This window comes from Nomascus leucogenys, chromosome 15 (genome assembly GCF_006542625.1).
Source record: "Nomascus leucogenys isolate Asia chromosome 15, Asia_NLE_v1, whole genome shotgun sequence".
Lineage (NCBI taxonomy): Eukaryota > Metazoa > Chordata > Mammalia > Primates > Hylobatidae > Nomascus > Nomascus leucogenys.
Window position 1 is genome coordinate 16538190 of NC_044395.1, and position 26216 is coordinate 16564405.

At 40.9% G+C, this 26216-nt stretch overlaps 1 protein-coding gene across 1 annotated transcript; it reads left to right on the forward strand.

Moving 5' to 3' along the window:
• Positions 1-239: 239 nt before the first annotated feature.
• Positions 240-26112, forward strand: MPZL3 (myelin protein zero like 3). Its single transcript, XM_030829741.1, has 6 exons — positions 240-711; positions 12403-12569; positions 15527-15737; positions 17188-17353; positions 19260-19323; positions 22890-26112. Exons 1-6 carry the CDS (start codon positions 639-641, stop codon positions 22914-22916), a joined length of 708 nt encoding a protein of 235 aa, XP_030685601.1. The 5' UTR covers positions 240-638; the 3' UTR covers positions 22917-26112.
• Positions 26113-26216: the final 104 nt, after the last annotated feature.

Genomic DNA, 26216 nt, shown 5'->3' on the forward strand with positions numbered 1-26216 from the left:
CACTTCAAGCACTGTGATAACATAACTTTTTTACTTTTCCAACCAAAGACACACAAATCCCAGTTCCCCTTTTCCTCAAATACAGGCTGTAATGATTTGATCATCATCGCCACCGCCAAAAGTAATTTAATAAACACCCAATTTTGGATGCTGTAATACCTACACTAAAAAGGACACCAACCGATGAGGCTTGTGGCACCTATCACTACAAGCACCTAATATATATTTATCTATACTGTATGATCTCCCAGGTGTTTCTGAACTCTAAATTTACGGGAGTGTATTCTGAGAACCTTCAACTAAATCTCGAGACGTAAAAACGATGTCTGACATGCAGTCAGAGCGTCAAAATTATTTAGTTCTGTAGAATTCCATAAAAACAAAATTGTAATTATTCCAAGTCTGTAGCCTACTTCATTTTCAAGCAAAAGAGAGCAATTAGCTCCCGCCTGAAAGTTAATAAATCTCTGCTCAGTGAAACCAGGTGTGGTTCTGGAAAGAAGCCAGGTTCCTATGGTAACTTCGGATCGCCATTTAAATTGTCTCTCGGCCTCCTGCCCTGACGTCACTTCCGGTGTTACCTGTGTCGTTACTGGGAGCTGTAAACAAGGTGTGCAAGCATCTGGAGAGCTGCCGGGATGCAGCAGAGAGGAGCAGCTGGAAGCCGTGGCTGCTCTCTCTTCCCTCTGCTGGGCGTCCTGTTCTTCCAGGGTGAGTGCTCCGTCTGGCTACGCTCCACATCCGGCCGGGGGGGCTAGGGAAGATGGTCGCTTTTCCGGTTCCGGGTGGGGAGGGTCTCCAGAAAGGCCCCGTATAGCTCTGGGAAGGAAGGAGGGAGGGAGCGGGACATCGGGGCGATGTCATCACCACCCCGTTGAGGATAGTTGGTATTTTGTCAGTCCTTTCCTGAGCCTTGGGAGCTTTTCCACCTTGCGTGACCTGTCATTGTGGTTTGGTGATGGCATACTTGATGGAACCACAAAGAGCTCTGGCTTTGGGGGCACCCGGTGTTATTTTGTGATGTGATTAACAGTGGTTGACTGCTGTGGTTTGGGCGCTGTATACCCTGATTAGAAAAAAGACAGTTCTAGCATTCAGTAGTTTGTCCCAGTAGTTTTGGGAAACAAAATCATGACAGTTGGTAATTTTATTTTTTGTAGGTGATTATTGTCTATAAAATGAAATATTTGTTAGTCACAGAAGGGACGTGATGTGATTCATTATAGAGAAGCATATCGATGAAAAAGCAACTGCTTTAGCATTTTCATAACTTTTTTTAATACAAGAAAGAGCATATAAATTCTGTTAAAATTTAATCTATTAATATCAGAAGTAGGGTATTCACACCGACATTCACATCTAAAAATTTAGGTGAGTTTTGCTTTCATATAATTTTCAAATTGCATAAATTTCAATCCAACCTAATTACCTTCATTTTAAGGTACAATTATTTCCTGGATTTTGTGTATGTGTGTCTTCCTGGGAAATAAAATATTAGTATATCTAGTATTAGAGTGAATTGCTAACTTTATAAAATTTCCTTGAGAGTAATGGGGATTTCTGAAAGAGATATTTAATATTATATAAATATAAAGACTTTAAAGACTTCAGATGCCCTAAATCTTAGCCGTTAAGGCTGGAAAGTTTTTATTTTAACTGGTGACTAATATTCATGTTGCCAGCACACCCCCGATCCCTCCCAGCTGCCTGTGTCATCATAAGTCTCCAGTTTTTTATCTAAATTACTTTGCAGTATGATATTTAGGCTGGCCTACTGTCACTCCTAATAAACCCAGTCCTCTCTCTCTCTCTGTCTTTCACACACACACACACACACACACGCACACACGAGAAATATTCAAATATTGTCTTATTGAGAAAAAAAAAATCTGGAAATGGTGTTTTCTTAAATCTAATGTCATTTTGCTTTGAAGAGCATCTGTCAAGTCCAGCAGACCATATAATTCAATCAAACATTAAAAGTTGATTTTACAATCTCTATGTACTTGTGGAATAGGTTTTTTGCCTTTTAAAAAATAACTGGTGGCAGGGTGCAGTGGTTCTTGCCTGACTTTGGGAGACCGAGGCAGCTGGATCACCTGAGGTCGGGAGTTCGAGACCAGCCTGACCAACATAGTGAAACTCCGTTTCTACTAAAAAATACAAAAAAATTAGCCAGGCGTGGTGGCAGGCACCTGTAATCCCAGCTACTCGGGAGGCTGAGACAGGAGAATCGCTTGAACCCAGGAGGCAGAGGTTGCAGTGAGCTGAGATCTCGCCATTGTACTCTAGCCTAGGTGACAAGAGTGAAACTCCGTCTCAAAAAACAAAAACAAGAAACAACTGGTTTATCATATTATTCACATGCCATACAATTTACCCTGTTAAAGGGCATAATTGAATGGTTTTTAGTATATGCACAGTTATGCAATCATTACCACTATCAATTTTAGAACATTTTCATCACCCCAAAGAGAAACCTGATACCCATTAACAATCACTCCTCATTCCCCATTTCCCTTAGCCCCTGGCAACCACCAGTCTATTTTTTTGTATCTATTGATTTGCCAATTCTGGACATTTCATATAAATAGAATAATATCTGTAATCCCAGCACTTTGGGAGGCCGAGGTGGGTGGATCATTTGAGGTCAGAAGTTTGAGACCAGCCTGGCCAACATGGTAAAACCCCATCTCTACCAAAAAATGCAAAAAAAAAAAAAAAAATTAGCTGGGTGTGGTGGCATGCCCCTGTTATCCCAGATTCTTGAGAGGCTGAGGCAGAAGAATCACTTGAACCTGGGAGGTCGGAGTTGCAGTGACCTGGGATTGCACCACTGCACTTCAGCCTGAGCGATGGAGTAAGACCCTGCCTCAAAAAATAAATAAATAAATAAATAAATAAATAAATAAATAAAAATAAATAAAGTAAATGGAATTACACAATATGTGCTTTTGGTGACTGGCTTTTTTCACTTTGCATGTTTTCAAGGTTCATCCATTTGTTTGGTGTTTTAAATCTTATGTGGTTGAGTTTGGTTTCATGTCAGTGTTTATTTGCCTTTTGTTTTCAAAGATAAGACCACTTAAATTATTAGATTATTTGAATTCTCCTTAAGTTATAAGTCTGGTCCTGCTTTATCAGTTATCTAAGTATTTAGAAATGGTAGACTAGGGGACCTAGGTTTCTTAAACTTTTCTCTCTTTTACTTAGGTGTGCAATATGAATAAAATATCAGTAGATTTATATTTTAGAAAATGGGGCATACAAGATTGGGGGCTTTATTGACACATTCAATTCTTTCATGTGTAAAATTACTTATGTTAAAATGTGATTTTCTTGTTTTTTTTTCCCCAGACTAAAAAGTTTTTGTTAATTATTATGAGTATTTCTATAGTTGGCTGTTTTTACCTGGCAAGAATGCTTTTCTGCTCAGATGAAGAGATAAAGGCATTAGGCCTGGGATGGACATTTCTGAGTGAATTAATGTTGGATTGGTATTTTTTTTTTATGAGTGGAAGAGACAGACTATCTTACATCGATTGGTTTTAAAACATTTTTTAATTTCAGTATATATATGTAGAGAAAAGTACACATGTCATAAGCCTATACAGCTCAATGAATTTTAAGAAACTGAACACACATGGGTAACTAGCACCCAAATCAGGATATATAAAATGTTCCTTGCATTCCAAAAGCCTTCTTTTGTGCTTCTTTCCAGTCATTATCCTTTCTCCCCAAAAAGGAGTCAACACCCTGATGTCTAACAGTATAGAATAGTTTAGTTCATCCATGGATGCAGTGAGCCGAGATCACACCACTGCACTCCAGCCTGTGTGACAGAGCGAGACTCTGTCTCAAAAAACAAACAAACAAACAAAAAACAAACTGAAAATATCAGTCTGTAAAGATTGATCTTGAGCCTAAACTTTTAGATGTTTTCTATCCTTTGAACAAATGCTTCTGTATCTTAAGCTTGGAAGGACACTGGGAAACTAAACACTTTTAAAAGGCACTTTTCTTTCAACAGTCCACTTATAAAGTTTGCTTTATCTACCAGTACGGGGTAAAAAAAGAATAAAGTTGGTTTTATTCCATTTAAAGTAGTTTTGGTATTTCTTTGTTCCATACCAAAGTCTTCCTCCCCCAAAATAAACAAGTGAATTAGAACCAAAAAAATCAAGAAAAAGAAAAAAGTTAATAATTTCTTCTAGTTCTCAGAGTTTTATATAAGACTGTACAAAATTATCGTCATTTAGAGTTGTTTTTTTTTTCACCAGGCCTGAATTTTAGTTCATCCATGGATAAACTTTACTTTTCTTATTTTTCTTTAACTATACATTGAAGACCCCACATATCCAGTATTTAGATTTCAACAAAGTGACTTTAAATGTTTATAACTTTGTGGCAAAATCATGCTCATAAATATAGAGTTCAGATATATTAACAAGGAAAAAATTGGTAGGTAGGTGGGTTTATTGATGGTGTACTTACTATAATTTAGTAAACAAAATTTGGTTTAGTAACCAAAATTTACTATAATTTAGTAACCAGAATGTGTAATTTTAATGCTTATTTTGTAATAATTTTTGTTTTATAAAAAGGAAACTGGGCTGGACGCGGTGGCTCACGCCTGTAATCCCAGCACTTTGGGAGGCCGAGGCGGGTGGATCACGAGGTCAGGAGTTAAAGACTATCCTGGCCAATATGGTGAAACCCTGTCTCTACTAAAAATACAGAAGAATCATTTGAACCCGGGAGGTGGAGGATGCAGTGAGCCAAGATCGCGCCACTGCACTCCAGCCTGGGCGACAGAGTGAGACTCCGTCTTTAAAAAAAAAAAAAAAAAGGAGGAAACTGTTGGTTTGGTCTAGTTGAATAAATATTACTAAACATCCACAATATGCTAGGCTCTGTTTTGGTGGGCTCAGGATCAATTGGAGAAGACATAAGTCAACAGATGATTTTAGAGTCTGATACTAAGAGGGAAATGCATTAGAAACCATGAGGATGGAGAGAGATGCTTTGATCTGGCATGAGAATAAAGGAAAGATTTCCTGGAGGTGAAGTTAAATCTTGAAAGAGGAATAAGTTTGTTAGAGATAGGGAGTGAAGAAAATATTAGACCTAGAGAGGAGCATAAACGAGGCATGGAGGACCAGGCGAGGTGGCTCATGACTGTAATCTCAGCACTTTGGGAGGCCAAGATGGGAGGATCACTTGAGCCAAGGAATTCAAGACCAGCCTGGGCAACACAGTGAGACCCCATCTCAAAAAAACAAAAAATAAACAAGGCAGGCCTGGGGTGGGGGGCATTAAATAACTTTCCAAGCAGGTTTTCTGAAACTCGTTTTGATTGGATTAGCTTAGATCACATATTGACCCAAAACCTATCTTTATGATTGGGAGGATGTGATTGGCTCTCAAGAGCCAATTAAATATTAATACAGCTCTTCCTATGTCAGCATTAGGGACTTAACCTGTGTAGCTTGAAATTGACCATGGTAGGAGTATTTGCACCACAGAAATTGTGCAACCCTATGTATCTGCACTTTTTATTTTTTGTAAAAATGTTTTGCTGTTTACCAGGACACCACTAGATGTAATGATTGGTTTAGGTAAATCTGAGTCAGCCTTAGCTGGCAGTAAAGTCAGTTGCTGTTTACTCTTAGTTTTCTCCCCTCCCACCAGACTCATTCTTTTCTCTACTCTACTCTTTGGAAAGCTGACTGTATAGAGTACATCATTCAGGCTCTCTTCCTCTGGTTTCCAGTTAGATTTGGCCAATGGGAGGCATTGGCAGGAGATTGGAGGGCAGGAGAGAGATCAGGATATTTATTTCCTGCTCCCTCCCTCTCTTGGTGCCATGATCTGTAGTACCTGTATCCCTCTAACAACAGCCCCTGTCAGGTTGCCCACAGCTCCCACTCTTACCAGCACTTTGGGAGGTTGAGGTGGGAGGATTGCCTGAGTTCAGGAGTTTGAGTCCAGCCTAGGCAACATGGTGAAACCCCATCTCTACCAAAAATACGAAAAATTAGCCAGGTGTGGTGGCACATGCCTGTTGTCTCAGCTATTTGGGAGGCTGAGGTGGGAGGATCACTTGAACCTGGGAGGCAGAGGTTGCAATGAACTGAAATTGCGCCACTGCACTGTAGCCTGAGCAACAGAGTGATGCCCCGTTTCAAAAAAAAGAAAAGAAAAGAAAAGTGGCCCATACACTTTTCACAACCTCAGCTGATTGTGTCTTCCATTTCCTGCCTGGATCCTGACTGATAGTGTCATCTTCCTCCTAGCTCATAGGCTATGTGGGAAAAGGTAGGTATCAAAAAAAAAAAAATGGTATTATTAGGAGATCAGGGGAAATGGATGTTGAGCTGGCAACAAACAAATGTTTACTATGTTCGACTTGAGGTCCTGTGGGGGTGATATTCAAGAGAATATGTCCGGTAACACTTGAACACTCAGAGGCAGGTCATGGCTAGTAATATAGATTGGGAAATCGTTATCCTATTAGTGGTTGTTAAATCTACAAGTGAATAGGATTGTCCAAGGAGAACATGTTGAATGACTGCATATTCAGGCTGGAGCTCTAAGGAACACCAGTGTTTAAAGGATGGTTAAGAAAAGAACAGCCTTATATATTTGATACGTACTGTCAGAGATGTGGGGAGACAGAGAGAGAGTGAGTACATGTGTGTGTATGTGTAACGCAGTCAGTGGTGGAGTTGGTTGGAGGGAAACTAAAGAGATTGTGATCTTAAATTGTAACCCATATCTCTTTGTTCTAAACCAAGGGTTGACAAACATTTTCTGTAAAGGGCCAGAGAGTGTTTTAGACTTTGTGGGCTACATGGTCTCTGGTGGCAACTATTCAATTCTGCAAAAAATGCAGCCACAGATAATACATCAACAAATGAACATGGCTGTGTTCTAATAAAACTTTATTTTAAAAGACATTGTAAATTTTTTTTTAGCTGTTTACCAAAAGACCACTGGATGTCATAATTGATTTAGGCCAATCTGGTCACACCCAGAGCTAGCAGTAAGGTCAGTTGCTAGTTATTTTTAGTTTGTTCCCTTTCCACTAGATCCATTTGCTTCCATTTAGCTCATGAGCCATAATTTGCTCACCTTTGCCCTAAACCAACTGCTCCCTTGACATTATCCCTTGGGTATCTCAGAGGCACCTTAAATGCATCCAGAATCAAACTCCTGTTCCCCTGCCAAGCTTAGTACTTTTCTAGTCTTCCTGTCTCAGTGAATGACATCAGCAAGTCAGAAACCTGGGAGTCATCCTTGATACCTCCCTTTCCCTAACATTCCACAGCCATACTTAGTTCAAACTTCCCTTCTTTCTTAATTGACTATTGTAGTAGCCTCCTCAGTAATTTCCCCATATTCACTCATTCACTTTTTTCTTTCTTTCTTTAAGAGACGAAGTCTTGCTCTGTTGCCCAGGCTGGAGTGCAGTGGTACAATCTCGGCTCACCGCAACCTCCGCCTCCCACCACCACGCCTGGCTAATTTTTCATTTTTAGTAGAGACGGGGTTTCGCCATGTTGGCCAGGCTGGTCTCGAACTCCTGACTTCAGATGATCCACCCACCTCGGCCTGCCAACATGCTGAATTTCCCCATATTCACTCTTGATTCCTTGTGTCTTCTCCAAAGTGATCTTTTTTTTTTCCTTTTTTTGAGATGGGGTCTTGCTCTGTCGCCCAGGCTGGAGTGCAGTGGCGTGATCTCGGCTCACTGCAAGCTCCGCCTCCCAGGTTCACGCCATTCTCCTACCTCAGCCTCCTGAGTAGCTGGGATTACAGGCGCCTGCCACCACGCCCGGCTAATTTTTTGTGTTTTTAGTAGAGACGGGGTTTCACTGAGTCAGCCAGGATGGTCTTGATCTCCTGACCTCGTGATCCGCCCGCATTGGCCTCCCAAAGTGCTGGGATTACAGGCGTGAGCCACTGTGCCCGGCCTAAAGTGATCTTTTAAGAATGCAAATTTCATTAGGTCTCTTCTTGCCCAGTTCCACAGTTAAGTACTTTCCATGGCTTCCTATTACACTAAGGTTGAGGACCCAAATCTGTGAGGTCCTGCCTGGTCTGGTTTTTGTTTACCTCCCAGCCACATCTCATTCTATTTTCTCTCCCTTTCGTGTTTTTTGTGTTGCAGTCATGCTCCTTCTTTTCAGCTCCTTGACTGACTGAGCTCCTTCCTGGTGCAGGACCTTTGCATGTGCTGTGTCCTCTGCCTAGAATGCCCTCCCTCTCCTCACCTTGTTACCTTTTTCTTCAGATCTTAGCTCAAGAGTAACTTCCAGGGAAGCTTTCATTAACCACTCTCCTCTCCCCCATCGTAACAGGGGCCGTACCCATAACCACTTTCTTTTTCCTTCCTTCATAGTAGTTATCCAAGTTTGTTAATTACGCATTTGTCTTTATGATTATTTGATTAATGTATCAAACTTCTACCGTATTTCAAGTATACAAGGGAGTGTATTTATTTTGCTTACATTTAATTCCAAACCCAGAGGATGGCACAAAACAGATGCTCAATAAATGTATGTTTGAAGAACGAGTGAATGAATGAGAGCATTGTCATGCAAGCTTTGGGATAGAGAAGTTCAAGGAGCAGTGAGTTACTGGTAGAGGATCCAGTAAAATAAGTATAGAAAGGTGTCTACTAGAGTTTTTATCCCTCGGATTTTACAATTTTAAGATATATGATGCCTTTTACCAGAAGTGGTAGTGGAGTTCAGTTGTACCATAAAGTCCCTAAGTGAATGGGAAGGAGGAAATGGAGACCTCAAGTCTCCATTTCACAAACTTGGCTTAGAAAGGAGAGAAAGGGCAGTAGTTGGTAACTAGAGTAATATTACAGCGTTAAGGAAAGATTTTTTAAAATTGCTATTTGTTTTTAAGGATGGGAGAAACCTGTGTATTTAGAGTCTGAAAGGGAGGAGTTGAAGGTAGTAGAAAGGTTTTTTTGTTGTTTGTTTGTTTTTTGATACAGAGTCTCGTTCAGTCACCCAGGCTGGAGTGCAGTGGTGTGATCTCAGCTCACTGCAACCTCTGCTTCCCAGGTTCAAGCAATTCTCCTGCCTCAGCCTCCTGAGTAGCTGGGACTACAGGCATGTGCCACCATGCCCGGCTAATTTCTTTTGTATTTTTAGTAGAGACAGGGTTTTGCCATGTTGCCCCGGCTGCTCTTGAACTCCTGGCCTCATGTGATCCGCCTGCCTCGGCCTCCCAAAGTGCTGGGATTATAGGCATGAGCCACCACGCCTGGCCTAGAGAGGTTTTTCTGCTAAAGCGGGGAATGGAGGGGATGAATCCAGGCAGAGCAGAGGACCTGGCCTTGCATAGGAAAAGGGACACCACATTCTTTCAGGTTGGAAGTAAGGATGGGAGCAGATGCAGGAATGTGTGTGCCTGGGCCGTTTATATGGCCTCAAGTTTCATGACGATGTAAGAGGTAACATTTTCTTCTGAGAATGAGGAGTTTGGAGGTTGCATGGAGGACTAAGGGAGAATGACAAGGGCTTGAGGAATCATGGAATGGGAAGCTAAGCAAGGCCAGTTAAAGGTTTGCCAGGCCTCGCTGAGGACTCAGCTGTGGGAGATATTAATGCATTTCTTATGGTAATTGTCCAGTTGTGTGATTTTTCTTGTTCAGGGTATACTAGCCCAGTCTAGTTGTGGTCGTCTAGAGCTGAGCTTTTTCTGAAAGGGTCCAATGGAAAGACAGGAGCGTAGGGGAGTTAAGAGTATTGAATGTACTATAAAAAAGGTGATAGGAATAAAGTGGGTGATTTACAAGCATGCTTTGTTCCTATACTAGAATTTCTGGTGACCTGTCCACCTGTTTCTCTCAGTGTCCCTCTGCCTGCTCCCCTCCCTCTGAATTTTTGCCCTGAAGGTGCTGACATTTAATAGAGGAATAGCCTTCGTAACTAGGTGCAATCGATGGCATCTGTGCCTGTGCAGGTTTACGTACCTAGTGTTAGGAGGAGAAAGGGTGATGAACCGCATCAGGGAATTTGGGAAGGCACTGCAAAGGGGGCCGATATTTGAGCTGGAATTTGAAGGTGTGTGAATGTTGGGATGTGGTGTGGTGGGGAACAACCCAGGCAGGATTATTAGAGGTGGGGAGAGCCTTTCAGACAGAGACGTTTTCAAAGAGAAGCTCAGTGGCATGAAAGGACACAGTACACGTGGGACATGGCAGGACATTCAAGTAATGATGAAGGGATTGGGAAGGTAGATGGGATGCAGTGACAGAAGTTTGGGGCTAGATTGCCACTGTTTGAATTTTATTTTGTAGTCCAATAGGAAATTATTGAAAGTTTTTGAATATGTGTGGTGTTCATTTTAATAATAATAGCTAATGTTTATTAAAGTTATTATTCCAGATGCTGTGCCAAGCATTTCATGTTGTGAAATGAACAGCATGATCATAATCACAAATTATCTTTTTTGATTGTAGTGGCTCTTCAGAGTGATCTAGTGAAGTAGATCTTGTTATTATTCCCGTTTTCCAAGTGAAGACATTGAAGCTTGAACTGGTTAGGTAACCGAGATCACAGTCTCACAACCAGAAAGTAGCTGAGCTAGAACTCAAGTCCAGGTCTGGCTAATTCTAAATCTGTATTTTAAATCTCTATATTATACTTATGTTTTAGGATAAAGGAATGGACATGGGGAGAGTGTAGATTGTCCATTCATTTCCACCTTCCAGTTTTTAGAGCTAGATCTTGAGTGATGAATAAGGATTTTGTTACAGTGATGGGTCAGGATTGAGGGCCTAAGAGAGTGGGGACTGAGGGATAAAAGCTTTCCAGCAGAGTGACAGCATTTGCAAAGGCACAGAAGGCAGGACAGGTTTAGCATGGCAAAGTCAGAATGGGTGCCCTAGGCAGACCAGAAGTAATCTTCATCTTTGGGATGGGTCAGATTCTTATGAGTTCTTATTAGTGGGTTCAGTTTTGGTCTCCTCCTTTTAAAAGGAATGTCAACAGACTGGATTGTCTAGAGAGGAGCAAGAAAAATGATTCAAAGCTGGCAGAGGTAAAGGCAGTGGAACTGATGACTCATAACTGTGACAGGAAAGGTTGAGAGTGTGTGGGCAGGACTGAAGAGGTGGCAATAATGACAATGACACTGTCTAACATGCATTGAGCACTTACTCTGGTTTGGGTAGGCTTCTTAGTGTTGTATGTGTTTTAACTCTTTTAACCCTCACAGTGGCCTTCTGAGGTAAATACTGTTATTATCATTCCCACGAGGGTGAGAAGACTGAAGAAGTACAGTAACTTGCTAAGGCTGCAGAGCCAGCAGGTGACAGGGCCGGGATTTGAACCCAGACCCTCTGGCATAGGAGCCGTGGCCTGTGTGCTCAATCACTACACCATTCTGCCTGTACCAGAAGCACTGCTGATTTTCAGGACAGCGTGTGGGTTTGCACTTTTCTGAAATCTTGCTGCTCTGTTTATCTTGGCCACCAGAAGATTCATGGCTTCTTGAGGTAGATAAGGAAGCAGGAAGAACAAAGTACTGGCAATGTCGTTTCCTAAAATATGCCTCTGTAGGGAAAGATAAGTTTTTGTTCTCTGAAAGCAGAAGGAACTGGGTAGAACAAAGTGCCAGCCCTTTTCAGGGAGATGAAGTGTCAGAGTTGGATAAATGAGTGGTTTTGGAAGAAATAAGTCTCTAGTAGGTTTTAAAATGGTACCTTATTTTTACTTGCTAGAATGCATTCACCTATTCTGTTTTCTTCCCCATGATTTACTTTTAGTGGATGTGTGATTCCTCAGCCAGCTTTAAGAAAAAGGGAAAAACTAGATAGTACCTTGGGGGCAGTTTTAGAAAATTATTTGAAATAAATTCTCCATTCTTACTTCCTATTCTCATTTTGCTGTCGATGAGGCAATGGTAGCTTCATGATGCAACCATGCTATACTTGGGGTAAGTCCCTTAGACCACAAAAGCTGCCATATTCCCAGTGTGTGTGTGTGTGTGTGTGTGTGTGTGTGTGTGTGTGTGTGTCTGCGGCGGGGATGGAAGGGGATGGGTGATGTTGCCTTTTAGCCAGCCATGGGCAGACCCATTGTTTGTACTTAATTGAACCACAAGCCTGTATTTGGGAAAACACTGGTGTGACCAGATTTTAAATTTTTACACAAGCATTCAGTTGTGATTTAAGATTAGAAAATGATTGAAAAATACTATCTTTGATTAATGCAGATATCAACTCCTTGTCCCTTGTGGGCTTGCCTGAGAAGATAGTTGTTAATATTTATTGCTCTGGCTTTTTAATGAGGGCTCTAAAAATAATTGTTCACTCACATCTGTATATTCCACCCACATGAATGAATTTTAAGTGTTTGGGTTTGCTTTGATTAGGTGTTTATATGGTCCTTTGCTTGGAGATTCATGCAGATGCCCATGTCCGAGGTTATGTTGGAGAAAAGATCAAGTTGAAATGCACTTTCAAGTCAACTTCAGATGTCACTGACAAGCTTACTATAGACTGGACATATCGCCCTCCCAGCAGCAGCCGCACAGTATCAGTAAGTGTGTACTTTTTTGGAACGTTCCTTTGGTCAACAGTTTTGGAATTGTTTTACTGCAAATCACAGGCATGCCTGAGGCCATCTCATCTTAGAGTAGAAGATGGGCTTCTACTTTAATAGAGATAGATGAACTTTTATCCTATATGACATTCATTTCGTCACACAGGGCCCCATGTAAGAATTCTGTAAATAAGCTGCAGGAAAAAAGCTGTCAGAAACTCAGAGGAAATGTGGTTTAATTTTGTTTCCTCTTTGTTGTTTCTTTTTGCACTATTTCATAGCTTCATTTTCAGATTTAATGTACTAAAAGGGGTACCTTCAGGACTATTGAATAGAAAAATTCTATAGGTCCAGTCACAGACATCCTTTCTGTTAAGGCTGCTCATTTTCTGTCGTATTAAGTTATCTCAATGGGTGTATCTGTTTGCATATTTGCGCTTTGTGGAGTTATCTTGGCGCTTTCTCCCAGTGTATAAACATCTGCATTGATTTATATGGCTGCCTATGAAGGAAATGGTGGCACCTCGTGTTGGTGACAGATGTTGGTGACAGATGGTCTTGCAATATTGGAAACAATATACCTTATTGAGGTATATTAGTCACACATATAAAACACATTTATGGTCCAAGTTTCATTGTAGGTGTCTAATTGAAGATTAAAATGCTATAAAATTTTTTTCTCTTTAAGCTTCCAGCAGTATCCTTAGCTCAGGATAGATGTTATTCAAGAATGTGAATGTCATAGCTGTATGGAAGATTGTATTTTTTAAAGTATTGTTAATTTATTTATCCCATTTCCTTCACTGGAAAAACGTCCTCTTTGACTTTCATGTATACATAAGCTTTGCATTCTGTGTTAGGAGCCATTATAGAATGTCACATAGCTTGAGGCTAGGTAGGGGCTCCAGTGAAAGAAGCTAGGCTGTATTCATGCTCCCCTCCCACTTTTTTTTCAGACTTGAAATAGTTCACTTGATTCTGAGTGGTCAGGAAACTGTGGCTGGCCTTATTTGGCTCTGCCTCCTTGGCCAAAAGTAGGACAGAGCAAGCAATGGGGAGCTTCCTGGGTCAGAAACAGCAGCTGTCTTCTAGTGCTGCTCTCTGCGAGGCTGGTCAGAAAATCAGCAAACTCATACAAGTTGGAATTAAAGTTACATAACATGATGTTGCAGTCATAGGGTTAGTCAATCAGGATTCTGTCAGATTAATCAATTAGCAAGGATGTAAGTTTCATGAACTTAACATTGAATTTACGGGCTACACTAATCTCGAGGATACACAGTGGGCCGTGTTTTGTCAATAAGGAGTTTCAAACTCTTTTACACTGATGCTGATAATTAGTGGTAGGGATTCTTTACCTCCCCGTTTGAAATGTTCAACACACTTATTATTTCTCATTATCTGTCTTTATCACTAAAATGTAAGTTCCGTGAGAGTAGGGACTATGCCTGCATGGCTCCCGCCATATCCTTTTGCTTAACAATGCCTAGCACATTAGAGGTCTGCACCAAATATTTGTTGAATAAATGCATGAACAAATGAACAAATAAGTGAGTTAGCATCTTTTCTGGGAAGTTGCTTTTCAAAATTGGGCAGTTCAGTAGTTGTAAACACCCAGGTTCCTAAATGGGAAGGTACCAAGTAACAAAGAAAGAGGAAAGCCTGTATTTTGCATAAGCCATATTGCATAAGTCATATTGTATTGTAATACCTGCCTGGCCTGCCCCAGGTATAATTAGCTTTTGGTGATGAAGTGTCTAATCAAGGCTTTTGATAAGTGTCTGATAATTAGGCTTTTGGTGATGAAGTGTCTGATCAAGTCCTAGGCAGCATTGTTTTAATTCAACATATATTCATTGAGTACTTATCAGGTATTAGACTTAGGGATTATATTAATTGTCAAGATAGATAACTTGAGAAAGGCTGAATTATATTACAACTTCCTTGTGATTTTGAGAATAAGCAAAAATCTCCTTTTTGTCACTTACTAGTTGTATACCTTGGAGCAACTCACTTAGTCTTTGGTTTGGCTTTGTTTTCTTTCTTTCTTTCCTTTTTTTTTTTTTTTTTTTTTTTTGAGGCGGAGTCTAGCTCTGTTGCCCAGGCTGGAGTGCAGTGGCACAATCTCGGCTCACTGCAATCTCCGCCTCCTGGGTTCAAGCAATTTTTGTGTCTCAGCCTCCCAAATAGCTGGGATTATAGGTGTATGCCACCACACCCGGCTAATTTTTGTATTTTTAGTAGAGATGGGGTTTCACTATGTTGGCCAGGCTGGTCCTGAACTCCTGAGTTCAAGTGATGTGCTCACCTCGGCCTCCCAAAGTGCTGGAATTACAGGCGTGAGCCACCATGCCCAGCCTGTTTCACTTTTTATACATTTGGAATAATTATACCTGCCTCATGTAGTTCAGTGTAGTTGTGAGGCTCAAGTGAGTAAATGTGTGGAAATTATTTGCAAACTATAGAGTGCTATTCAAATATGAGATGCTACTTTAGAACAAAGTTTCCCAACTTTGGCACTGTTGACATTTTGAGCCAGATAATTCTTTGTTGTGGGTGCTGTCCTGTGCATTGTGGGATGTTTAGTAGCATTCCCGGCCTCTACCCACTAGATGCCAGTAGCATCTCCGCAGTTGTGACAATCGAAAATGTCTTCAGATATTGCCGATATCTCTTGGAGGGTGAAATTGCCTCTGGTTGAGAACTATTACTTTAGGGTTCTAGGGAGAATTTAGAAGAGATTCAAGGGTTAGGATCCCAGAAGTCTCTCATCGGACCTTTTTCTGATCAGTTTTATTAACCTATAGGATGGAGGTTAAAAAAGCATAAAAAGTTGCCCAACTGAAAAAAAAAACCACCATTATACAGTTGTATTTTATTTTGGACCTACTGAGTTTTATATTTTCATTGCATTTTCCAAGTTAACTTTTTCTCTCATGGTGTTGCTTTCTTAGATATTTCATTATCAGTCTTTCCAGTACCCAACCACAGCAGGCACATTTCGGGATCGGATTTCCTGGGTTGGAAATGTATACAAAGGGGATGCATCTATAAGTATAAGCAACCCTACCATAAAGGACAATGGGACATTCAGCTGTGCTGTGAAGAATCCCCCAGATGTGCACCATAATATTCCCATGACAGAGCTAACAGTCACAGAAAGGGGTAAGCTCATTGCCACCAACCTTCTTCTGCAGTGCTCTGTGACTGCTGTGGTGCTTTCTGGAGAGCTCGATGATAAACAAAGCTGTCTATCTTTGTAAGCCAGTTGGGTCATTAAATCTTGAGTAGAAGTAATTTTTCTGCCATCCCAATATGTATGTTGGGGTGAATTTTTCATCTTTATTTTGAAAACCGAATTTTCTCTCCAAATGTTGTCATAGTTTCTCCATGATCCTTTTTTTAATTTTAACTTTAGGTGACCAAAGTTCTTGTGGAATGCATGGAAAACCCCTGAGTAAATATAGGGTTGTTATCTCTGTGAAATAGAAGTCATTCCAGTTTTCCTAGCATGTTCATACTCCCAGTTATGACATAGTGTTCTTGCCTGTGTCTTGAAAGGGTACCCCCTCTAACGATGAGAGGTAGTGCTTTTCTTTTACACTGCAAAGAACAGTAGTTTCCCTTTCGTGTGAAACAGGAGAACAGTAGATTAAGGACGGATTTTTTTTTCCTACGTTATTCCCTGATGACAATTAAGTGGTTATTCTAGTCCTTAATTGGATTTGAGCCAAAGATTTAGAGGTACATTATGGATCATTATAGATTTGTCATCATTTCTCAAGTCTTTTTCAAGTTTCTCTCCCTTGCTCTTTTCCTCCTTCTCTCCCTCCCTTCCTTCCTTCTTCCTTCTCATCTTCCCTTCCTCTCTCCCTCTCTCATTTCTTCCTTCTCTTTCTCTTTCTTGCTTTCTCTCTCTCTCTTTCTTTTATCTTTTCTTTTAAAGGTAATAACTTGTAGGTTTCAAAGATGAGCACATTCATACTGCTGGCAGAAGAAGAAAATGATACAGTTTTGCTGGAAGGCAGTTTGGTAGTATGAATTAGGTGCCTTAAAAGTATAGGCCCTTTGATCTAGTAATTTCATTGGAAATTTCATCTTAAGGAATTAGGGCTAAAGATGAAGATTTATGTATAAGCCTGCCCATCCTAATGTGACCTGTAGATTCTAAGAATTCGAGACAACTTGAATGTCCAGCATTAGAGGATTAGTTCTATAAATTATTCAACATGATAGAATGCTATGCAGTCATTACATATCACATCTGGAAGGAATTGTTAAATATTTATCATATTATAAGTAAAAAAGGAGGTTAAAAATAATATGTAATATATGATCCATACTTAAAAATATATATGCCCCCATGCACCCCATACCCGATACCCCTAGAAGAAGATTAAATGGGTAGATACCAAAGTGTTCTTCCTAGGTAGTGGGATTATGGGTACATTTTTATTCTTCATTGTACTTTTGTGTATTTTCTACCTTTCACATAATGATTTATTACTTTTGTAATCAGAAGAAATATAAGAGCAAAAGTAGAACCTAGTTGCTCATGTCGCAGGAGGCATATTTGCACGTCCCTGTCTTTTAGCTTCTCTTTCTCCACCTCTAGGTTTTGGCACCATGCTTTCCTCTGTGGCCCTTCTTTCCATCCTTGTCTTTGTGCCCTCAGCCGTGGTGGTTGCTCTGCTGCTGGTGAGAATGGGGAGGAAGGCTGCTGGGCTGAAGAAGAGGAGCAGGTCTGGCTATAAGAAGTCGTCTATTGAGGTTTCCGATGAGTAAGTCCCGCAGGAGCCCTGGGCAGCAAGGCTGTTTCCTCCTTAGCACCCTACCCAGACCCCCACATCCGCACCTTCCTTTCTTCTGGACCGAGTTTAGTTCTGCGGGTGAACTTTCTTTTCGAAGAGAATAGTTCTGCTAAGGGGTGCCAAAAGGAAGGTTGAAAGTGACGTGTGTGAATATTAATTTGGAGAGAGATGGGGGAGTTGATCTATGGTCCTAGTCTTCTGCTTTGGAAATCAGATTGTACAGTGCCATGGTCTGAATGAATTCTGAAGTCGATGTTTCATTCTTTCAATTCCTGGTCAATTATTTTTCCTTCTCCTTGTATTTGGCTCTGAGCTGATGATGTCTCCAGACAGAAAATGCCTGAGCAATGAGAGAGGCTTTAAGAATAGCTGTGGAGGGCAAAAGCGATTTCAATAAGCGAGATCTATTCTTGGTCAGCATGTGTTCTGAAGGGAGGGGCTACATGGATCGTGGTTATTAAAAAGATTTATTAAACATCATTCTGCCAGTGAGCAGGCATGATCTAGTATATTCCCTAAAAATAAATGTAGTAAAAGGAAATCAAAACCAAAATCTATGTAAAACCCCCTTTCTCCATTATCTATGTCGGGGAGGGGAGTCTTACATTGAGAAGGTCCAAAATTCTCTCTCTCTCTCTCTCTCTCTCTCTCTGTGTGTGTGTGTGTGTGTGTGCATTTATTTAATGATAAGAGAGCACCCTGTGCCCTTTCCAAGGAATCTGTGGCTCAAAAAAGACAAAGAACTCTTGGTAAAAATGCTAATGTCTATTTCTAAGCATGGTATCCAAAACCCCTTATGATTTTACTCTAAGTTACATTGTTCCCTGGCATCTCCCCACGTCCCAGCTGCCATGAACTTATTTATGTACCCTAACATACTATACTTCATTCATATATTTTTCCTAACTCTTTCTCATCCTCTAAGACCCCTCCTTTTGTCTTGCTGGGAATGCCCTCTTTCCTTCTTTTGTTTGCCTGGAAACTCTTTCTTATCCTCCAAGACCCAGGTGAAATAGCCCCTTCTCTTGAGTTTCCCTGAGTCCTCAGGGGAAAATTAGTCACTCCTCACTCTTTGCTGCTGCAGCAGTTTGACGTTAACTCTATTAAAACACTTATCACACTGCATTATAACATATTTGTTAAGTTTTAACAGGTCTCTCACCCCCATCATGAGCTCTTCAGAGGCTCAAGTTTTATTTATCTTTTTACCTCTAGGCTAGCACAATGCTCAGACTTTGTCAGTGCTCAGTACACTTCTGAATGAGTGATAATTTATTGAGCATTTATTATGTGCCGGGCACTATGGTATGTGTTTCACATGTATTTATTTTTTATTTATTCCTAACAACTATGCTTTAAGGGTGGGTGGTAATATGTGCATTTTTTTGTTTGTTTGTTTTTTGAGATGGGAGTCTCACTCACTCTATCGCCCAGGCTGGAGTGCAGTGGCGTAATCTTGGCTCACTGCAACCTCCGCCTTCTGGGTTCAAGTGATTCCCCACCTTAGCCTCCTGACTAAGTGGGATTACAGGTATGCGCCACAACGCCCAGCTAATTTTTGTATTTTTAGTAGAGACGGGGTTTCGTCATGTTGGCCAGGCTGGTCTCGAACTCCTGACTTCAGGTGATCCACCCACCTCATCCTCCCAAAGTGCTGGGATTACAGGCATGAGCCACTGCGCCTGGCCAATATGTGCATTTTATAGATGAGGAAACAGGCTTCTGGGGCTTAAACAATTTGCCCAGTCACCCAGCTAGTGAGTGGAAGAACTGGAATCTAAAACCAGACCTGTCTGATTTCAACACCTGTAGTTTCAACTGCTCTACTGTGTTGAGGATAGTGGTGATTCAGATTTGGTTTGTCCTCTTTTTATAGCACTGATCAGGAGGAGGAAGAGGCGTGCATGGCGAGGCTTTGCGTCCATTGCGCTGAGTGCCTGGTAAGTGCATGCCATTCCTTCTGCTTACTGTTGATGTCCCACTTTCCTCCTTACCTAAGAGGATCCATCCTATGCCCTCAGAGGCAGCAGAGGATATGCAGGTAGGTCCAAGCAAGATATGAACCAGCATCTTCCCCCAAAGCATTTTGGACTCAGGGGACCCCTACCAATTCTAACCAAGATTTTGTTTCCTGTCTCATGGGCATAGAGCAGTGGTCTTAGGTTAGGGAAGGGGGCCAGATAGAGTAGTTTCTGCTGACTGACAGAAAATCCCAAAACAGGAGTGTCCTATGCCACTGAATTCATACTAGGAGACTTCGACTGGCTGGACCCGACCCTGAATTTAACTTTCCTACTGAGCCGCAGTATTTTTCAGGGAGTTAGGGTGATATAACCTTTTAGGTAACTTGATGTCTTTTATCAATAAGAAATACCACCCTGGAAGGCCCAAGTTTTGATTTAAATGTCAAAAGGCTGTCATCCCTCCTGCTTTGAGTACTCACTGTGACTAATGACAGAATCAGAGTCCAATTAGGAGGCTGGGGTGGGTGTCCTAGGATCCTAGCAGGAGGGAAGACTGTCTGATGTGGTGCAGTTGAAAACGGGTCACAAAGAACTTCTGATCTCATATGATACATACCTGTCATTGCCTCCTGTTTACTTATTGCCAAACTCACACTTGGCTTGATGACTAATTGCAGTGTTTTTTGTTTCTCTTTGTCTCATGCATTTGAGTATCATAGGAAAGATGAGAGAAAGGTTGGTGATGCCAGTGCAGAGGACCTAATACCAACCTTTGGAGGCTCGGATATTTTTAAGAATGCAAAATAAGTTAATGTTCATACGGTTATTATCCACATTTCAGATATTAATCCATTCAACAGGGATTTGTTTAGCATCTGTCACGTGCCATGTGTACTGTTCTAGGTGCTTAGGAACCAGCAGTGAACAAAACTGACAAAAATTCCTACCCTCCAAGAACTGAATGTTCTTTGCCTGGAAAACTTTCTCATCCTTTAAGACTCTGTTGAATTGGGGTACAAATACTCAAAAGGTTTTTAAAAATAAGTAAAATATATAGTATATGAGATGGTACTTAATGATATGGAGAAAAAAAGCAGAAAAGGGGGATGGGTTGGCTGGATAGGGAGTGTGACATTAAATAGGTTAGGGACAACCTCAGTGAGAAGATACTTGAGCAAACACCTAAGAGAAGCAAGCCATATGGCTATTGTGGAGGAGCATTTCAGGCAGAAGAAATGACTCGTTCAAAGGCTCTGAGGAGGGGCCGTGATTGGCATATTCTTGGAGTAGCAAGGGGGCAGTATGGCAGAAATGAAGACAGCAAGGCAAAGAATAGTATTTGTTGACATCAGAGAAGTAACACAGCAGATAGATCTTACAGAACCTTATAGATGATTTTAATGACCTGGACTTCTACTCAATGAAATGGAATCCATTGGAGGGTTTGGGAAGAGAAGTACTATCAACTGATGTCTGTTTAAAAAGTATTACTCTGGCTTTTGTGTTGAGAATGGGTGGTAATGAACAATGACAGAATCAGAGCGTCCAAGTAGGAGGCGTTTGCATTAATCCAGGTAACTGAAGATGCTGGTAGTTTGGACTAGGGTGGTGGTGGTGGAGGTGGTGAGGAGTGGTTGTATTGTGATTATAGTTTGAAGGTAATGCCAGAAGGATTTACTGCTTTTGCATTTATATATGAAAAAAATGAGAGGACTCAAGGATAGTTCCGAGATTCTTGACTTGAGCAACTGGTAGAATAGAGTTACCATTTGCTAATATGTGGAAGTCTGTGGGTGAATCAAATTTTAGGAGGAAGAACAGAAGTTGGGTTTGGACATATTAAGTTTGAAATACTTATGAAACTTCCAAGGGGAGATGTGGAGTAGGCAGTTGTGGGTGTGGAGTTGAGAAGAGAGGTCTAGATGGGAGATAGAGATTTAGGAGCCATTAGCAGATAGAGACTGATACAGACATTTCCTCCAGGGAAGTGAATGTAGATAGGGAAGGGGTCAGAGGACGGAGCCTGGGCCCTCCAAGATTTCTAGGATGGGGAGATGAAGAGGAATTATTAGTAAAGAGGCTAAGAAAGAGCGGCTAGTGAGGTAGGAAGAAAACCAGGAGACTTTGGTATCCTGGGAGTCAAGTGAAGAAGTATTTCTAGGAAAAGAGAGTGATCAACTGTGTCATTTGCTGTGGAGTCAGGTGAAGTAAAATGAGAGCTGATAATTGATTATTGGATGATTTGGGAATATGGAGGTCATTGGTGACCTTGGCAAAAGGAGCTTCAGCGGAATAGTGGGAATGAAAACTCGTCTGGGGTGGGGTCAAGAAAGATTGCATCTTTCTTGATGCATTGGAGGCAGTGGGTATAAAGATGCATTGGAGGCAGTGGGTATAAACAACTCTTTCAAGGAGTTGTGCTGTGAAGGGATGCAGAGAGACAGGCAATACGTGGAGGGCAGTGTCACCGGTGGCTTTTCTTTTTAAAATGGGAGAAAATGAACACATTTATATGCAGATGGGAATTATGTAGTAGAGAAGGAAAAAAATTGATGCTGCAAGAGAGAGAGGAGAGGATTGCTGGGGTAATGCCAGGATCTAGTGCATAAGTGGTGTGGAGATGTTGACCTTAGATAAAGTAAGACAGGGAGAGCGTATAAGAACAATAGGGAAGGCCAAATAGATGGGTCCAGATGTAGATGAGTGACCACATGTGATGGAGCTTGTGGAAATTCCCTACTGATTGCTTCTGTAGTCCCAATCATGGGAGAAAGCAAGGCCGTCAGCTGAGAATGATGGGAAGAGGAGGTGTTGGAAGTTTGGGGAAAGAGGGAAGGGTATGAAATAGTCATCAAGGAGAATAAATAGACTAGAGAAATGCAGTATGCCAGATAGTGCTAATGGCCCACTTGAAGTTAGAAGTAATGAATATGAGTATGAATAATAATAATGGCAACAGGAGCTAGTCTTGAATGAGTGCTTATGAAGTGCCAGGCAGGGCTAAGTAATTTACATATATTGCCTCATTCAATTCTCATAACAGTTCTATGAGGTGTATTTTTATTATCCCCATTTTACAGATGAGGAAACTGAGGCTTAGAGAAGTTAATAACTTTATCCAAGGTCACACAGCCACAAGAGGTGGAACTCAGTGGTAGACTGACACTTAGTCTAAATTCCTAACCACAATTTTGCACATTTCTGCAAGAGAGGAGAGGTTTGCTGGGGTGATTCCACTGACACTTGTTTTGCTAAGAAAGGGTGCGGTAGACGGGCATCTTTTCTTGTGTGCTGAGGTTTTAAAAAATATTCATCAAGGGAAAGGAAACCACTAGGGCTTCAAAGCAGAAATTAGCCCAATAGACACCAATTATATTGAGGTCCTGTGAAGCTCCATGGGAGTTTAGGTGTATTGAGTCAGTGGCATTTCACTGTGGTTGTCTCCCCAAGCCAGGTTCCATTTGGAGGATCCTAACATGTGGTCTTTGCCTAAATTCCAACTCTGGAATTGTGTTTCACACCTGCTGTTTTTCTCCCTCCAGGATTCAGACTATGAAGAGACATATTGATGAAAGTCTGTATGACATAAGAAGAGTCACCTAAAAACAGGAATCATCCCATTCCTCTGGCAGCTAAAGCCTGTCAGAGAAAGTGGAGCTGGCCTGGACCATAGTGATGGACAATCCTGGAGATTATCAGTAAAGACTTTAGGAAGCACTTATTTATTGAATAAATGTTCTTGTTGTATTTATAAACTGTTCAAGAACTCTCATAAGAGACTCATGACTTCCCCTTTCAATAAATTATGCTGTAATTGAATGAAGAAATTCTTTTCCTGAGCAAAAAGATACTCTTTGATTCGTCTTTGCTCTGGAATGTATTACATGTTTTCTTCCAACTGTTTGAAGGAGAATTCTAAATGTTTGCCACACTGCTGATGCCCAAATAATTTTTTAAATGAAGTGGAGCTTGTGGCTTCCTGATGTGTCACCAGACAAAATATTCACTTGGGATAGGTATTCTTTGTTTTTTGCTCCATGTACACTTTCAGCTGTGAGTTAGTATAGGGCATATACTTACCGGTTTAATGACTTCAACCTCAGTTGTGTTTGGATAACTTAGGGTGTATACCCTTAGTTTCCTTCGAGTTGGTAGGATCAAGTCATTGGTTTGCTTTGACTGGGTTTTTAAGTATTAAATACAGTGTCATCAATTTACAGTTAAGGAAAGGAATCATGAAGTAGAAAAATTATTTTCTTTAGTCTTGCTGGTACAATTTAGGCTAAGCAGTCTTTGTTATTTTCTTTCTTGCCTTTTTTTTTTTTTTTTTTGAGGCAGAGTCTCACTCTGTCACCAGGCTGGAGTGCAGTGGCGTGATCTTGGCTCACTGCAACCTCTGCCTCCTGGGTTCAAGCAATTCTCGTGCCTCAGCCTCTCGAGTAGCTGGGATTACAGGCATGCGCCACCACACCCAGCTAATTTTTGTATTTTTAGTAGAGATGGGGTTTCACCATTTTGGCCAGGATGGTCTCAATCCCCTGACCTCGTGATCCACCCGCCTCAGCCTCTCAAAGTGTTGAGACTACAGGTGTGAGCCACTGCGCTTGGCCTGTTATTTTATTTTCTTATAACTACAACTTTTCTTCTTGACTTTTCAGGTCAGAAGCAAGAAAAACTCTTTACAGGTTTTTAGTGGGGGGGCTTATGGAGTATTTCAGGAGTTCTTTGCAATTAAATCACCTTTTCACTTGTATTATTTTTCAAAACTTTGTTGATTTCTAAAATGTGCCAACTATGAGTAAACTATGGTATTTGCAAGCGGTTTTTACATAATATTTGAGATGAGGAAGTGAGATTGTGCATGACATACTTCTCCTTTGTATTCTCTCAGTGCCTTATAGCAGGTTACTCCATTCTGCTATGACAACTTGTTTCAAATGTTAATTTACATAGGATTTTTTATAAGCCATTAAGGCATATGTATAGCATATCAGTAAAGATGGATGGTGCATATATAAATAGTCCTCTGTAATAGTGATTGGATTTACTTCTCAATTATGAGAGACAAAAATTATCGCCTCACCTGTCTCTATTGTTTCAACAGGTTGATCCCTTTTCATGATTTTTCATTAGGTGGTTCAGGAAGTTTCCATATTACAGCACTTTAGACTGTATATGTTAGTTTAAAAATCACTTTTCTCCCTCTCAATTTCTTTTTTTTTTTTCGAAGACTTAATTTAAAAAATTTGGGTTGTTAGATCTGTATCATAGATTTGGCCTGGCCTCTTCTATTAACCTAGTCCACAGATTATCAAATCTGGTTAGTTGAAGGACATTGTGATTTGACTCTGGTCACGCGAGGAAGTAGAAGAGGCAAAGACAGGACTGGCAGTTTACATTTTCAGTGGTTAAACCTCACGGTACTTTGGGGCTGCTTGTTAAATTTGTGGTTGTCTGAGGCCAATCTAACGTGACCATTTCTGACACCTCAATAGAGAAAGGAAAGCAACTTGAGCAATGAGAGTAAATAACTTGGGCTCTCAGAGATTTGAAGATAGAGATCTAATTGTGCGGGGGACTATTTTGCAGGTCCTCATTTCTCCAAGAAAGAGATGGTGTTACAGGAACCCACTGAAAGCCACATCCCATTAAATGAGGAACCAGTTTTGGCTGGGCCTTCTTGTAATGTCCTTGCAGGTGTGTTGTGAAGATTACTGCAGGGTGGTATGTTTGTAGATTGACCCCTAGTCTAAACTTGAGGTAATTGGTGCTCTGTGAATACTCAGTCATGTTCTTTTATAGCCTTAATCATGATTTGAACTAGTCCCTTGCTTTTTAAATGACTGAATGGAGTCCTTCGTGGTAAGGGAGTACATTGATAATTTAGTTTACTTTATGGGTTTGTGGTCACATCCCAGTCATCAGCTGCTATCATTTTCCTTCTTCATCCCTTATACTGAGATTTGGGTTACAGCTTTTTATTCTTTGAAGGATCACAAAGCAGTGTACAGACACCTGCCTTCTTTAAGGATGAAAGGAAGATAAAGTGGCTTTTTTTGTTTACTTATTTGTTTCACGTCTTGTTTGAGTAACTTCTAAGGTGCTATTCTCTCTCTCTTTTTGCTACCCCATGAGCTCTTGTCACAGCCATGGAAACCAGCCTCGTTTAGAAAGGGAACTTAGTTCAGAAGGGGTTAAAAGCCTTCCAGAATTTTTCTTTAGCTGCTGAAGTTTTTACTTGTGGTTACGTGACCTTAAGTTTTATGCATTACGCTCTTAATTCGATTACAAAATGTGAACTTACCAATTGCTTTGTGTTTTCCATGTGACCTGTTACTTCAGGCTACATGGGGAACATCTTAGTCCTCTGTAGCTCCTGAACCCAGCACTGGTGCTTCAAGAGAGAAGGTAGCACATCTTTGTTCAAAACAAAACAAAACAGCACTTCTGGAGGCCACATCCTGAATATGAATGTTCTACTAAGTCACTCAGTTATGGTTCTAAAGGGAAACTGTAAGAAGACCCACAAGGAGAGGACCAAGACTATTATTTAATTGCACAACTTGAAACTTTGCTGCCAGAAGAGGCAGCTCCATTCCTTTGACTCCAGTGTTGGGCTGTTAACTGCTGCACCTCATTGCCTTTTTTTGTTTTTGTTTTTGTTTTGTAGGAGGGTAGGCACTGTTGGGCCATATGCACAGATATTGTAACTCTTGATATCTTTACTGTATCATAGTCAATAAACTTCTTTGCACCCTTTGGCTACCTTTTGGTGTGTGCATATCTACATGAAAGGTGGGAGTTGTCATGTGAAAAAGGTGGGGGTTTGTGGTGTTAAAAGCTGAATTAAATTTGAAAGAGTTTAATTG